This window comes from Sander lucioperca, chromosome 17, assembly GCF_008315115.2.
Source record: "Sander lucioperca isolate FBNREF2018 chromosome 17, SLUC_FBN_1.2, whole genome shotgun sequence".
Classification (NCBI taxonomy): Eukaryota; Metazoa; Chordata; class Actinopteri; order Perciformes; family Percidae; genus Sander; species Sander lucioperca.
This window is the reverse complement of record NC_050189.1, coordinates 18,081,085-18,097,869: the sequence shown is the minus strand read 5'-3', so window position 1 is coordinate 18,097,869 and position 16,785 is coordinate 18,081,085. Positions and strand designations below refer to the sequence as shown.

The following is a 16,785-nucleotide window of genomic DNA, read 5'->3' as shown; positions in this document are numbered from 1 at the left end:
ACAATTCAATCATTGACGTTATTCAGATAAATAAATCAGCTGTTTGCTTTCTTATTTCTGACTTTTTATTACATCATCAGTGTCTGTGTGTGTGTGTCTGTATCTCCGTGTGTGTGTGTGTGTGTGTGTGTGTGTCTCTGTGATGTCAGAGGATGTATGACATCATCAGTGTCTTTTCTTTCAGTCTGAACAAACTTCAACAGATTTAAAACCACATTCAGCCACAGAAAATACAAACAGTTAATATAAAATGTCAAAGATTATTAAATGAAAAGTCCACAAAGGAAGAAAATATAATTTTAAACTACAAAACAACGAGAGAGGAATGTTTGGACCACAATTCTCAAAGGTTAGGGTTTTGCGCCAACTTTTGGGAGTTTTGGAGTATATAGGGGCGTCAAAAATGTGTTCAAAGCCTAAAACAAATAAGGGGACTTGTGGAAAATGTCTTTGGTGTTCGGTGATGAAGCTGGAAATTAAGATTGTCTGACTCGCTGGAGTTATCTATGTTATTTTCTTCTTCAAGTAGAAGGAGGCAGTTTAACAGTGACAATACAGTCTGAGAGAGTGTGTCAGCGAACAAAGGAAAACTCAGGGTTTTTAATGGGTGGGCATGCTTGCTCTTGGGGGAATTACTGGAATTGTTGGGTCTTTGTAAATTATAGAGTGTGGTCTAGACCTACTCTATCTGTAAAGTGTCCTGAGATAACTCTTGTTATGATTTGATACTATACATAAAATTGAAAATTGAATAATGTATCCCTATGACTGATATTACATCATATAGTATATATATGCATTTCCATGCTCAACCACGTTAGCTTTATTGTGTGTATGAGAGAGGGTGTGTATGGATGCTGTGGTGGGGGGGTGTCTGTGGGTGTCTGGGGATGTATTTATGTGATGTGGGGGCAATTGCTTTTAACATGTTTGAAAAGTGCTCTATAAATAAAGTTTGATTGATTGATTGATTGATTGATATAGAAAACAGAGTAAATATTGTATAATATAAAAGTAAATACCGTACATATAAAGCCATGAAAATATAAAAACCATGCAGTAATTGATAATATATGAAAGAAAAATCACACATCAGTATGACAGAGAAACACTTTCCCCTACACTCTCTCAGGTGTGTGTTGAAAACCTAAAACCAATAAGGGGCCCTTAGAGCAGCCATGACACGTCTAGGCCCAAATGCAAGCAGCCCAGAGAAATGACTATTTTGAACATTGACTTTCTGTGCATCTTAAAGTACTTAAACATGTATTCCTAAAATTAAAATTAGACTGACTTCCTGTCAGGCATAATGTAATATGTTTCTAAAGATCACAACAAAGTTTTTACCAAATTTCAAACATGCCTATACATTTTCCAACCGAAACATCTTTAAACCTCTCAAAGTTTAGGCAGACCAGTCTTTGTCATCATTCATCAGAGAAATACTAAATGGTCGCCTTTGGGCCTTCCCCTTCACACTGTGGGTACACTGTGGTAAAACAGCTTCAACATTAGCATAAAAAACACCAAAAATACGTACAAATAAATGTTAAAAAAGTGTCAAATGAATGTGGAAAAAAAAGTGTAAAGTCGAGTGTTCTGAGGAAAGGCAGAAAACCGTCCAGCAGATCCAGGATAACATCCATGCTGTTCAGAAGATAAAGTTCTATTTCGTTTCTACTGACCGCCAGAGGCGGTCCTTATAGCACCTGGATGTCCATTGCACGCATGTGCAGGTCGAGTGTTTGTATCAACAAAGTCACCTGTGACCTGGGTGACGTATGCCCTGTGCTCCAGCACAAAGGGCAGGCCCACCCAGGAAGTGACCTCTTGCATCTTCTCGCGTTTTTAAGCAGGTTAGGACTGGTTCACTACCATCGATCTGAAGGATGCGTATTTTCATGTCCCCATTTCACCTCACCACAGGTGTTTCTTTGCTTCTCATTCGAGGGAAGGGCATATCAGTTCCGTGTGCTCCCATTTGGGATTTCGCTGAAACCCAGGGTTTTCACCCGGTGTGTAGCGGTGGCACTAGCTCCACTCCACGTTAGGGCTGAGGGTTAGGGTTCTGCTTGCCCTACAGCATTTCCTCCCAGTGCTGGTAGGGAGGCATGTACTTATCAGAACAGACAATATGTCGGTAGTCTACCATATCAACCACCAGGGGAGCACCAAAGTCATGCAGTCCATGGGATTGATTCGGCAGCTTTTGCAGTGGGCTCACTCGCCTGCTGAGCCTGAGGGCAATGTACTTACCAGGCGCTCAGAACAGATCTCCTGTCCCGCCAGCGTCCCCATTTGGGAGAATGGAGACTTCACCCAGAGGTTGTACGAGCCATCTGGCACAGGTACGGCAAGGCGGAAATGGATCTTTTTGCTTCCCAGGTGACGACACACTGTCCCCTCTGGTTTTCTCTCGGGGAACCGAGTCCCCTAGGCCAGGATGCTCTGGCACACACATGGCCTATGCAACTGCTGTACGCTTTCCCGCCTCTGCCATTAATATTGCCAACACTGGACAGGGTGTCTGCAGCGGGACATGAGATACTGCTAATAGCTCCCAGATGGCCAGGAAGAGTATGGTTTCCAGGGTTACACTAACTTCTACAGGGATAGCCTTGGTGCCTTCCGGTGAGAATGGATCTCCTCTCACAGTTGGGCGGCCAAATCTGGCACCCGAACCCATCTCGCTGAAACTTTAGGTCTGGCCTCTGAAGGGCCAGAGCCATTGCTAGGGCTCTGTGAGCCAGCAGTGGTGTGGACTATTCACAGTTCCCGGGCACCCTCCACCAATGTGCTCTATCCTAATAGGTGGAAGCTTTTTGCCAAGTGGTGCCAAGCTCAAAATCAGGAGCCAACACAATGCTCCATACCAGGTATACTCAGTTTTCTCCAGTCGGGGCCTCGCAGCCTCCACAATCAGGGTGTATATTGCCGCCATCTCATCTATGCACAATAGAGTGAAGGGGGTGACTATTGGGTCCCACACTCTGGTGACCCGCTTCCTAAAGTGGGCTCAGCGATTGAGGGCTCCTCGGCGAAACCCGGTGCCCTCCTGGGACTTGCCCCTTGTTTTGCGTGCACTGTGCAAACCCCCATTTGAACCCCTGGGGGGTGTAGAGTTAGCTACATGCTTTTTCAATGAACGGAGAGTGTCTGCATTGGCATCCGGGGGGGTACAGGAGTAACCTTGTGGCCAAACCCCTCTTTTCTCCCAAAGACCTTTTCGTCCTCATACATCAACCATCCTCTTAGGCTGGCAGCCTTTGAACCCCGAGATTGGGGGTCTGAACTAGGGTTGAGCACGGAGCTTTTGTGCCCCGTACGGGCACTCAGGATTTATCTTCAGGAGACCGCCCAAATCCGGCAGTCAGACGCATTGTTTGTCAGTCCCTCCAGGATTTCGCGGCCTTTTATTGAGATTGTTGCGGGAGCTTTTGTAAAAAATTGCGATAAAAGTTGCAATGTCTTTTGTATGTTTGTTGCAATGAAGTTGCGGGAGACAGTAAAAGTTGCAAAAAAAAAATGCGATTTGTGTTATAGTTCTTTCAAAATAAAAAGGAAACTTGTTTTGGGGAGAATAAAATTACTCTGGGCTGAGTTTTCCTAGTAATCTTACCAAAAAGGCTCAGGATGCTGTAAATGTTGGTATAATATGAAAACGGCTGGTGGATTTAAGGCAACAAAATAATAATTTATTGAATGAATCAAATTTGAACATATCTGTCAGTGGCTTGTTGATCTTTACATTGTTAGTTATTTTCCTATCCTGGCCTGGGACACATTCATACGGTTTGATAAAACTGACTTTAACTTATCATTAACTTACAATAACGAGCGTAGCTGTCCTCAATTTAGGTCATCGTGTCGTCTCATCCCCTTTTTCTCCTGCATCCACCGTGTGTGTTGTTTGTGTGTGTGTCTGTGTGTGTGTGTGTGTGCGCAAGTGTCAGTCGCGGGGGGTACGGAGCAGTAGCCCCGCCCGCTGAGAGCCGACAGCCAGGAAGATAACGGCAGCAATTTCAGCAACTTTTAAATCGTTAAAGTCTATATTGATGTTAACATATATCGGACGGTCTGAAATGTTTTGCACAGTCTTTCGCTGTACGTTTTGTTGGTAAATGTGTCACACACACGTCTCGTCTTCATATCAAAAACAAGGAAATGATCCACCCGTTCTCACTCCCGATTGGTCATTGGCTCTCAGAGTGCACGTGGGACTGCTGTGATTGGTTGAAGTCGCGGGAAACTTCAGGTTATTGGTCAAATATGCGGAAAAGTTGCGGTGATTGGTCAAAATTGCGAGTTGCACCAAATTTGCGGTGATTGGTTGAATTCGCGTGAATTGGCGCGATCGCGACATCGCGAAATCCTGGAGGGACTGAAAGTTTGTCTGTCATACAGGGCCAAGACGGGGCCTTGCCCTGTCCAAACAGCGGCTGTCAAGATAGATAGCCGAGACCATCGGCCATGCTCACAAGAGCAGTGGTCTTCCAAGCTCTTCTCATGTTCGGTGGCACTCCACCAGGAGTGTGTCTACATTGTGGGCAGTGTTGATACAAACTCGGCCTGCACATGCGTGCGATGGACATCGAGGTGCTGAAAGCACCGCCTCTGGCGGTCATCCGAAACTCATAGAACCGCGGTTACATACGTAACCATAGTTAATGCTGGTCAGCCTTCAATGTGGAGACAAGATCAGAATATAACAACACAGCTATCAGGGCATGAGGAGGAGGCAGGAGGAAACAGCTTGGCTCTGAAACATGTTCACTACGAGGCAGTGTGAATGAGCTGGTGAGATTTAAGGTGACTACTCTCAGAAAACTTTTTCCACATTGTTCACACCAGTACGGCTTCTCTCCAATGTGAATGCGCTGGTGAGAGTAAAGGCTACCACTACGAGCAAACGTTTTCCCACATTGATCACACCAGTACAACTTCTCTCCAGTGTGAATCCACTGGTGACTTTTAAGGTGGCTACTCTGAGAAAACGTTTTCCCACATTGATCACAGCTGTACAGCTTTTCTTCAGTGTGAAAGCGTTGATGGCTTTTTAGGGTACCCTGGCTTGCAAAAGCTACTCTCACCTACTACGAGCAAACATTTTCCCACATTGATCACACCAGTACAGCTTCTCTCCAGTGTGAATGCGCTGGTGACTTTTAAGGTGGCTACTCTGAGAAAACATTTTCCCACATTAGGTGCTTTACGACCGGATAGTACTGGTACTTTTTAGAGGAAAAGTACACTTCTCAGCAGTTCTAAGAACTACTCTCCCCCAAAATCTTTTTTTCCGTTTGCATTCCCACTGGCCAGGTGGCCATAGGGACTGTTAGGAGGGGTAAGGGAGAGACGCAAGCACGGAAGTTAACCACAGGTTCCCGTTAATCTTATGATGGACATGTGTTGTGATATTTAAACAAACGAACCGTCAACGGCGAAATAAAAGCCTCTTATTTACGAGAGCGGTCTGAGAGAGCTCCCGCTTACAGCTAGGTGTCTGAGCATGACTGGCCGAGCGACGAGCTAGAGGCCGGGGCAGGCGCTTGCTGGCTGTCACCTCACTTCATGGAGCTCCTCCACTCCGAAAACTTTGAAGCAAATTGTCAATTCGGCATCAATTTTCACAAGACTGCCTATATTCGAAATCTAAACAGTTAATTCCTTGCCTAAAACGTTGTCAGAAGTGAATTTAATGATGAATAAGATGGTGAAAATTGTTAAAAATGTCCCGTTGTTGGTTGTTGCTCTGTCTGCAAGTTCGAGTTGGCAGTGGGTGTGACTTATAAGTTCGACAAATCAAGTAAACCTAGGAAAAGGGAAAAGGGAAAAGACCCTGCTCTGAAGTAGGAGCTAAAAAAGTACGCTACTTTGGCCAGAGGAACATAAAAATCCCCAAATTTTTCCTGTCAGAACACGACAAAAAAAGTCTTCTAGGAACATTAAGTTCTAAGAACTGCAAAAATCCCTCCGGTTGGAAAGCCCCTAATGATCACAGCTGTACGGCTTTTCTTCAGTGTGAATGCGTTGATGGCTTTTTAGGGTACCCTGGCGTGCAAAAGCTGCCCCACATTGATCACAGCTGTAAGGTTTGTCTCCAGTGTGAATGCGTTGATGGTTTTTTAAGGTACTCTGTTGTATGAAAGCTGCCCCACATTGATCACAGCTGTAAGGCTTGTCTCCATTGTGAATGCGCTGGTGTATTTTAAGGTGACTACTCCGAGAAAACATTTTACCACATTGTTCACACCAGTAGGGCTTCTCTCCAGTGTGAATGCGCTGGTGAGATTTAAGGCTACTACTCTCAGAAAACATTTTTCCACATTGTTCACACCAGTATGGCTTCTCTCCAGTGTGAATGCGCTGGTGAGAGTAAAGGCTACCACTACGAGCAAACGTTTTCCCACATTGATCACACCAGTACGGCTTCTCTGCAGTGTGAATGCGCTGGTGACTTTTAAGGTGGCTACTCTGAGAAAACGTTTTCCCGCATTGATCACAGCTGTACGGCTTTTCTTCAGTGTGAATGCGTTGATGGCTTTTTAGGGTACCCTGGCGTGCAAAAGCTGCCCCACATAGATCACAGCTGTAAGGTTTGTCTCCAGTGTGAATGCGTTGATGGTTTTTTAAGGTACTCTGTTGTGCGAAAGCTGCCCCACATAGATCACAGCTGTAAGGTTTGTCTCCAGTGTGAACTCTCTGATGAATCTTTAACTTTACAGATGTGGTGAAGGATTTGTCACAGTGTTGACAGTGGTGACGTTTGGGTCCCTTTTTTCCTCTCTGTTTCTATAGCAACAAACAGAGAGAGAGAGAGAGAGAGAGAGAGAGAGAGAGAGAGAGAGAGAGAGATAGTGAGCAACCTTCTTTAAACCCTAGACTTGCTCTCACAATTTTAACTCTTCATACAATAATATATGAAAAAATGAAGGAATATATGTGCCGGATGCTGACATGTTAACAGTGTTCACAAACTGTTCCAAACAGCTCTATTGTAGTCCAGCCTTTACTTCAGAGACAAATCTGTGTCACTTTGTAACACACGTTATAATGCTCGCCAAGCTGCTAGCATGGCACGCCCTCATACTCTGCTTCTGACTGGCTAGTAGTCCTTACCTAGGTACTGTCAGGGCACGCCCTCGTACTCTGCTTCCTAATGGCAGAATGAACGGAGCCTCGACTCTCTTCCTGGTTTCTTTAGAGTGGTTGTTGTGTCCTGAACACTGACCTGAACATTTCTGCTATCAGAGTTCCAGTCTGCTGCTGGTCTCCTGGGGACCTCGTTGGTATCAGAGTCCCAGTCTGCTGCTGGTCTCCTGGGGACCTCGTTGGTATCAGAGTCCCAGTCTGCTGCTTCTCTTCTGAGGACCTTGTTGCTCCGCTGCTCCTGGTTCTGGTTGTCCTCCTCCATTCCTCTCTTGTCCTGAAATCCAGCAATGGTCACAATGTTAAAACAATAACAGGACTTAACGGAACAGTAATATGTACCTGTTGTATTTTAATGCAGGCTAATAATAAGGTTAGGGATGCACCGAATCCAGATTTTTGGGGTTCGGCTGAATACCGAATCCACTGGTTCAGATTTTGCTGAATCCTCATCCCATCCTCTGTCCATGAACACAGTAAACACATTAATGAAGTAAACAGTGACTGTCCTTCCTGAAGTTGCTGCATTTTGGCTGCTGTCTGTAGATTCCTTCATGCACAACTCGTATTCTTTCGGATGTTTCATACCAAATGTTTTAACAGTGGTGATGTGTATTGTTTAGGGTCCTCGCCACCATGAGACAAATCAGCATTGTAAATTGAACATGTAGCTGGACTTGAATGGCCTTCTTTTGACTGAAAGTACTGCCAAACAACACTTTTTCTGCTCACACGTTCCATTTTTTTACTTTCTCACAGCCTACTGCACTGAACGCTCCACCTACGTAAACACCTTCCCGTAATCAACGGTGGCGTCATTACGTCGACCAGTGTAGCGCGTGTAGTGCAAGCGCAGGGTTCAGTGGGAAAAAAATTCTACGGTTCGGCAGAAACCCAACACCATCAAAAAGCCCAATATTCATCCAAATCAGGATTCGGTGCCACCCTGAATAAGTGTCAAACCCTATGGAGCGAACCAGGGGGCCACTACGTGACAAACCCTATGGAGCAAACCACGGGTGAGTGATGCTTTTGAAAGGAAAGTAACGTTAACTAAGTCATTTTAAATATCATTACCGATGTACCCTAGCCTGAATTAATATTAGAGGTATAGCTAACAGTATATACGATTTAAAGAGGTGATATTATGCTCATTTTCAGGTTCATAATTATATTTAGAGGTTGTACCAGAATAGGTTTACATGGTTTCATTTTCAAAAAACACCATATTTTTGTTGTACTGCACATTGCTGCAGCTCCTCTTTTACTCTTTTTTAACAGAGAGTGTTGAGCTCTCTGTTTTAGCTACAGAGTGAGACATCTTACTGCTATCCCATCTTTGTTTGGAGTCACACATGCGCAGTAGCTAGGTAAGGACAACTAGCCACTTAGATGCAGAGTAGGGCGGGCCCTGATAGCATGCTAGTGTGATCCAATACAAACACGCCCGATCTAGCATCTATCTACCGGTAACCATGGCTTCAGCCCAGCCGTACATGTTTGAACCAGAGTCTGATCCCGAAACAGAGGTAGAACAACCCGAACCAGCTTCGCAACCTAGACTGGAGTAAGACTAACTTTCTAAGATCTAACTTTTTTTATATATATATATATATATATATATATATATATATATATATATATATATATAAAAAGTTTTTTTATATTTATATATATATATATATATATATATATATATATATATATATATATATATATATATATCACAGTAACTTCTTTATGTCCATTGACTGTCTGGAGGGTATCCAACGTTTTTATATATATATATATATATATATATATATATATATATATATATATATATGTATATATATATATACATATATATATATATACATATATATATACATATATACATATACATATATATATACATATACATATATATATACATATATACATATACATATATATATATATATGTATATATACATATATATCACAGTAACTATCACAGTAACAACTTTATGTCCATTGACTGTCTGGAGGGTATCTAACTTTTTTTTTTTATATATAACATATATATATATATATATATATATATATATATATATATATATAAAAAACGTAAGGGTATCTAACTTTTTTTTTTTTATATATTATATATATATATATATATATATATATATATATATATATATATATATATATATATATATATATATATATATTAAAAAAGTTAGATACCCTCCAGACAGTCAATGGACATAAAGTTGTTACTGTGATATATATATTTAGGTGGACTTGTCCGACAATGCCCACTGAAGTCGAAAACATCTGTTGCCAAGAAAGACGAATGGCAATTATAATGAACTACACCATATACAACAGTTATGCAAAGTGGATATGATTTTGACTAACCTCTGTTGTAAAATACTACAAAATGTATCCTTAAAGAAATATACAAATACAATTAGCCTAGTTTCAAATGTGTTGTCACGTTTACTTTTACCGTTGTGCAAAAATGTATCATAATTTCAAATCACCTCCTGGATGTAACTGTTTGTAATCAATTATATATCATTTCTATGATCTCTGACAACACCATTTGTTCTATACATTAAAGTTTAACAAATACATGTAGCTTCATCAATCAATATCTGCATTTTGCAGCAATGTTGCCTCCTCAGGTAATATTTATTCTAAATGAATTACTTATTTTTATTATTAGGTTGTTACACGAATGCAACAGGTTCCTGTCCCACCTACCTGCATGGTTTACCATCCAGACCTAGAGCCAACCTGTTTGAACCACTACACCCTGCGGAACATCTACACTATGTACAGAGCAGACTACGGACCTTTGAGGTGTCGAACAGAAAAAGAGTATGACCTAAAAAGACCTAATGAAGAAATCACAATTAATTAATACATTAATTACAATGTCTTTATTTTTATCAAATGTCAAAACAGTTATATAAATAGATAACTCTTAATATACATAATAGGAAAACATACAGATATACACTACAATTAAGAGGGATGTTCACTATTGTCCAGTCCTGTCCATACAGGTGCTACAGGCACCTTGCCTATCTTGGCTTTGTCTGGTGGCTGGTGCTGGGGCTTCTTGGGAAGGACTGTTAGGGTGGTAATCCCGTCGTGCGTTGTACGCCGGATACGCCTGCAGTTTCTGGATCCGGGTGCATAGTATGTAGGGTTCCGACTGTTCCTTGAACAACGCGGGAAAACATGGCGGGCAACCACTTCCTCCTTTGAGGGTCTCTCACGTTCCGATGCCAGGTCCTTGGGGATGGGGATGGACTTCAGCACCTCAACAAATGGCGTTGGGTCCTCGAACATCTCCTGGAAAACCAGCCTCATAGGTTCTTCCACATATTCTGTGAATTAATGCATATAAATCATCACTTAAGTATTTATTTTTTACGTTTACCATATATAAGAATGGACAAGAATGGACCAGAATCAAATTGCACTGAAAACCCACCACTTTCTTAGTACAGCAAAATAAAGAGTGCAGTGGTGTAGCTCCCTCGTGGCGTGGCTAGTGTGCAGGGTTGGTTTAGGTATTGGGGAATTCAGCTGGGTAGGCGAGGTGCAGTAGAGGGGCTCACCGGTGTAGTTGGGCAAGGAGGGGACAGGAGGCCTCGAGTTCCAGTGGAAATTGATGAGTCATTCAGCTCCAGTCATCCATGGCTTGATTTATGGGCTTTCTGGGTGCAGAACAGAGAGCAGTGGTTAGCTTGAGTGGCAAACACAGACTAACCTGTCTTGGTTTGCGTGACTCCTTTTGTCCTGGCCTACCGAGGGCAAACGAGAGGCAGCTGGAGGCTGTGATCAGTGATTGCCAGCTAGGGCTGCACAATTAATCGAATTTTAATCACAATCACGATTTTGGCTTCCCACGATCAAATTCACGTGATCGAGCGATATTTAAAATGCTTCATTCAGTTCATAGAACGCTCCGTAAACCACTCTCTGATCACGTGCCTCCATGAGCCAATCAGAGTGGTTCAATGAGCCAATCAGAGTGGTTCCCTGCACCGCCAGCTTAGTTTAGATGTAGACAGTCACAGAGGACAGAGTAACGTGAGGAACAGTCCACAACAGATAGCAGTCGGTCATAAGTCGTCACAAGGTGTACCAGTTTACCAGTAAACGCAACATTTAGTCCCGTCTGTGTTGTTGTTCAGACAACAGCAGTGACCAGTGCTAGTTTGAGTCTTTTATCTCGTAGCTTTAGCGGCAGCCTGTTGTACGTCCCGCTACACGCTCACACTACAGCGTTTAGCTGTCAGTATTTTAGCCGTGTTTACTACTGTAGCTAATGGTAGGCTAACGTTAGCTGCCATGTAACGTGTTATTAGTGTTTACTAGCGTGACATGCAGCGATGTTTCTGTTGCCTCTAACGTCTTTTTTGGAGCATCAGCGCAACGCAGACATTTAAGTGGCACCGTAATCCGCGTTGCTATTTCGTCCGGTAGATACCGGGCACCGGTGCCCTATTGGCACCGGGATTTTAACGTGCGCCGTTAACGTGAACAGAAAATTGCGTTGCCTATATCTTTTCACTGCAAACGCGCATGTTTGGAAAGCGGTCGCACAACAGCTGAAATGGCTCCTTCATAGTATCCTTCAACAAAGGAGGAATGTAGCACCATATGGATGTGAAAGCAGTTATAATTAGCCTATGTGACAATAAAATTTGTTTTGTTTAAAATTAACAAATAATCGTGATAATCGTGATCAATATATTGATCAAAATAATCGTGATTATTATTTCACCTCTCCCTTCCTGGACTTGTGAAACACAACCTTGAATACGGGTTGTCCTGCAGATGTTGTGGCTTGCTCGCGGTCTGCATTTTCATTGTAGTGCATGGCTGCAAGGTACAACCTACAAAAATACAATTGCAAACTGAAGTGACAAAACAATTTTGATATTATGTACATTAGCCATGAGGTAGTAGCTGTGGTGTACGATTTTACTGAATGTATTCATTGTATTACCTGCAAAGCATGCCCATGAAAGGGAAAACCACATTCTTGGGTGTGAAGCGAAGGATCAAACTGTGGAAAGCCTCCAGGGATGATGTTTGGTAGTGGTGGTTTTTTGTTATTAATATTATAAGCAAAAAAGATTGCATTTTAAATGTAGTTCTTTTAATCACATTTTCTTTACATACCTGGTTTAAACCATTTACTTGGATCCCTTGACACTCTATCAGGATGTTGGCACTTAGGGAAAAGAGGGTTTTCATGCAAGTGCACGTTCTGGATGTGGTTGACAATAGGGCTGAACGATTAATTGCATTTTCGATAATATCGCCATATGTTAAAACGCGATTTCCTAATCGCAAAGGCTGCGATTTGATCACATGACTCACGAGAGCAATCAGTCTGCACTCCGTAGAGAAAGCATCAACTAGCATGCTAACGCTACACTGTACTTTAGCTGATTTCTGTCATTCAAACAACTCTGAGTTGTAGTTTAAAACTTTTACAGCCATTTTAATAAAATGAAGGGTTTTATTCTGGTTCGAGTCCATACATGCAGTTAATGGATACAGACACACAGAACTGAAGGCTCGGTTGGCAACGATTAGCTCTGATTAGCGGTTAGCTCCGGTTAACGGTTAGCTCCGTTATAAAGATATGAGTGGAGGAGCTGCCACTGAGAGGGGTAACAATCAGACTCTGATAAATGACGTTCGGGGAGCTTTCACAGCAGCGTGGCCGCGGTGTTTCAACGGTTTTATTAGTACAGTTAATCCCACGGCAAGAACACCAGCAACATGCTAACGTAACGATAGCCTCTCTGAACAAGAACACCAGCAACTAGCTAACGCAACGATAGCCTCTCTGAACAAGAACACCAGCAACATGCTAACGTAACGATAGCCTCTCTGAACAAGAACACCAGCAACTAGCTAACGTAACGATAGCCTCTCTGAACAAGAACACCAGCAACTAGCTAACGTAACGATAGCCTCTCTGAACAAGTGCACACGGCAGCACGCAACTAAACGAGGGGGAGGGGCTGGAGGCAGCTCCTCTCTGTGCACTGTAAAAAATTACGTGTGTGTGTGTGTGTGTGTACTATATTTTACTTATTTAACTGTCTAGTGTGTAATTGTGTGTTCATACTATACATTATTATATTATTCTTTGTTGAATAATACAGAAGACAAAGAGCTTAAAAAAATAATCGAATCGAAATCGCAATATTTGGGGGGAAAAAATCGCAATTAGATTATTTTCAAAAATCGTTCAGCCCTAGTTGACAATCGACGTCCACTTGGCTACCTTCTCTGGCCCTGATGTTGACGATGTTGCACTCCAGTAGACGTGGTTTTTAATGCTACGCAGCCACTTCTTCAGCACCCCGCAGTCCTTGTTTTGCGCAACTTTGTCAAGTTTCTTTGACAAACCTTGCAGAAAGTACATATGCAATGAATTGATATTCAGGACATTCTTTGACGAGTAACTAAACACAAAGTATGTCAATGAGTCACACTGACATAAACAAGGATGAACACATACCTTTCTCAAAGTGCCACACATCATAGAAGTGGGTGATGCTGCGCTCCCTCAGATACTTCTGGATCTGTGGATGACAGTCAGTGACAATGTAGTCCACCTCCAAACCGTTTGAATCCAGTAGATCCAGGCAGCGTTTAAGGCCCTCCTTCTCCATGTGGTAACTACCATCTACTTCATTGCTCTGGTGGTGGGACAAAAATGCATAGACATAAATGTGAGACATTGAAAGCTATACAGAATCATCTTTCATCATGTCGCAAGGCAAAAAACAAAAATCCCAAAACATGGGACCCACCTGAACAAGCTGAAGGTCAATAATGCGGTTACTGTCTAGGTGCATCAGCATGTAGCTCCCATACTTTGCTGAGTGCCCTGAAGATTATATAACAAAGACAATGTCAAGGCTTTGCAACTGAAATTGAATGTATAAGTACCATGCTTTTAAGAACAGACTTTTGGGACTTTTGTCTTACCTGGGGAGTCAGCTCGCATATCTCCACTGACTCCAATCTTTCCTCCATGCAGTAACTTTTGAAAAAGATGTTGCTGATCCATCTTCCATTTGTGGATTATGGCTGGCTCCAGAAAACTCCTAGCATGCCTCCTGAAGGTGTCATACTGGAAAATCTGAAGATTTATGGCCTTGCATATCTGTGAAAACATGTAAAATTGGTACGTTTGTGAAAACGGTACAGTGATTGCCATTTCATATTAAATAGTTATAGCAATACCTTTTCCAGTTGGATGAAGGATGCACCGGTGTAATATGTTGCCGCTGACAGGTGTAGGTTGCCGACAGGGGTACTTCCTACAACAGGCTGACTCTGCCACTGTCTTGAATAGTTGCAGTGTGGGCAGAGCTGTGTGAATGACACATACGTTCCCATTTTCCGTCGCTGAAGGTCACACTGCCTCTTGCATACAGGACAGCTTTGAAAAAGCTCCCTTAGGCAGCTTTCAAAAACTATGTACTTATAATCCTTATAAGTAGACACTGGCTCAAACCTTAAAAAAACCCAGAAAGAATTCATTCTTGCTTTAGCTTTCCTACCCAGTTTAATATTTCTGCTGAAATATCGAACTTACGACATGGCAGATTCGTCCGTTAGAACAGAGTCACCAGGGATATACACTCACCTTGAAGATTATTAGGAACACCTGTTCAATTTTTCGTTAATGCAATTATCTAATCAACCAATCACTTGGAAGCTGCTTCAATGCATTTAGGGGTGTGGTCCAGGTCTAGACAATCTCCTGAACTCCAAACTGAATGTCAGAATGAGAAAGAAAGGTGATCTAAGCTTTGAGCGTGGCATGGTTGTTGGTGCCAGACGGGCTGGTCTGAGTATTTTCCAATCTGCTCAGTTACTGGGATTCTCACCCACAACCATTTCTAGGGTTTACAAAGAATGAAATTGAATTGACTCAAATAACCACTCGTTACAACCGAGGTATGCAGCAAAGCATTTGTGAAGCCACAACACAAACAACCTTGGGGCGGATGGGCTACACCAGCAGAAGACCCCACCGGGTACCATTCATCTCCACTAAAAATAAGAAAATGAGGCTACAATTTGCACAAGCTCACCAAAATTGGACATTTCAAGACTGGAAAAATGTTGCCTGGTCTGATGAGTCTCGATTTCTGTTGAGACATTCAGATGGTAGAGTCAGAATTTGGTGTAAACAGAATGACAACATGGATCCATCATGCCTTGTTACCACTGGGCAGGCTGGTGGTGGTGGTGGTGTAATGGTGTGGGGGATGTTTTCTTGGCACACTTTAGGACCCTTAGTACCAATTGGGCATCGTTTAAATGCCACAGCCTACCTGAGCATTGTTTCTGACCATGTCCATCCCTTTATGACCACCATGTACCATCCTCTGATGGCTACTTCCAGCAGGATAATGCTCCATGTCACAAAGCTCCAATCATTTCAAATTGGTTTCTTGAACATGACAATGAGTTCACCGTACTAAAATGGCCCCCACAGTCACCAGATCTCAACCCAATAGAACATCTTTGGGATGTGGTGGAGCGGGAGCTTCCTGCCCTGGATGTGCATCCCACAAATCTCCATCAACTTCAAGATGCTATCCTATCAATATGGGCCAAGATTTCTAGAGAATGCTTCCAGCACCTTGTTGAATCAATGCCATGAAGAATTAAGGCAGTTCTGAAGGCGAAAGGGGGTCAACCACGGTATTAGTAGGGTGTTCCTAATAATCTTCAAGGTGAGTGTATGTTGAGTCTTGTGGCACAGCTTGCAACTCTGTTGATGTGTCTCCCTCTTCCTCTTCCTCCTCCTCCAACTCAAGACGAGGTCTCTTGCCAGGTCTGTAATGCTGGGGTCTTGTAGGTGTTTAAGACAATGGGCTTGAAGTGGTCTCAGTGTAAACACTAACACAGGGCACCGTTGCCTGGGTGCCTATGAAGAAAAGGAAAAAATTAAATAGATATTTTATAGATAGATATATACATTTTATGAAATGAAATGCTCATGTTTATTATATATTGGTTTTTCAGCACAGCAAAGCATGTACTGCATGTGAACAAAAAATGCAAAAATGTTATGCTTTTGTTATTTACCTTTGCTTCTCATGGAAGCCCTCAGTGTATCCATGGACAGCTGTGTGCTGACTTTTGGAGCTCCGGACTGTGTGCCCACTGACATATTTTGTGGTGGTTCCGTCTGGCATCCTATGTCATGGAATGTAGTGGAAAGGTGTGGGGTTTCAAGGTGCTGCTGTGATGTACTCTGTAATAACACAGTAATCAGATGAAAAGAGTCAGTATCTGCAACGCTAACGTATCCCCTGTGAAATCAGGAGACAGAACATGTAGCATGTAAACAAATGAACACACCACGACATCCTTTTGCTAGTCTAGGGAGCAAATATACTGTTGGTTATGGACAACGGTCTCCACGTTACAAAGCAACTTAAACGTCGTTTACCACTTTACACAACAACATTAACCAACACTACCAAATTAGCTGAGGTACATATACACATACATACAGTGGTTTCGTGCCCTTACCAATCAACCTGTAAAGTAGCATTAACGTTCTAAACATACCTTTACTTTTTTTATTTAACCTTTATTTAT

General features: G+C 42.5%; 1 protein-coding gene and 1 long non-coding RNA gene across 4 annotated transcripts in view; both read right to left on the bottom strand.

Annotated features, from left to right (window-relative positions):
- LOC116059941 (zinc finger protein 239-like) overlaps nucleotides 1-16,785 on the bottom strand; it is a 104,571-nt gene that overhangs the window by 67,952 nt on the left and 19,834 nt on the right. The window contains exons 2-3 of one of the 3 annotated variants that reach the window (XM_035993908.1): nucleotides 7,373-7,426; nucleotides 7,232-7,327 (exon numbers count right to left, since the gene is read on the bottom strand). The exons of 1 other annotated variant lie outside the window; for it this stretch is intronic. In XM_035993908.1, the coding sequence (XP_035849801.1) occupies nucleotides 7,232-7,327; nucleotides 7,373-7,414 (138 nt within the window). In that variant the 5' untranslated portion in view covers nucleotides 7,415-7,426. The remainder of the gene's footprint in view (nucleotides 1-7,231; nucleotides 7,328-7,372; nucleotides 7,427-16,785) is intronic. One more of the 3 variants, XM_035993907.1, reaches the window with a different exon arrangement.
- On the bottom strand, nucleotides 4,699-5,204 carry LOC116059938. Its single transcript, XR_004107417.2, has 2 exons — nucleotides 5,127-5,204; nucleotides 4,699-5,016 (listed from the first exon to the last, which is right to left on the bottom strand). It is a non-coding gene; the product is annotated as an uncharacterized LOC116059938 (long non-coding RNA).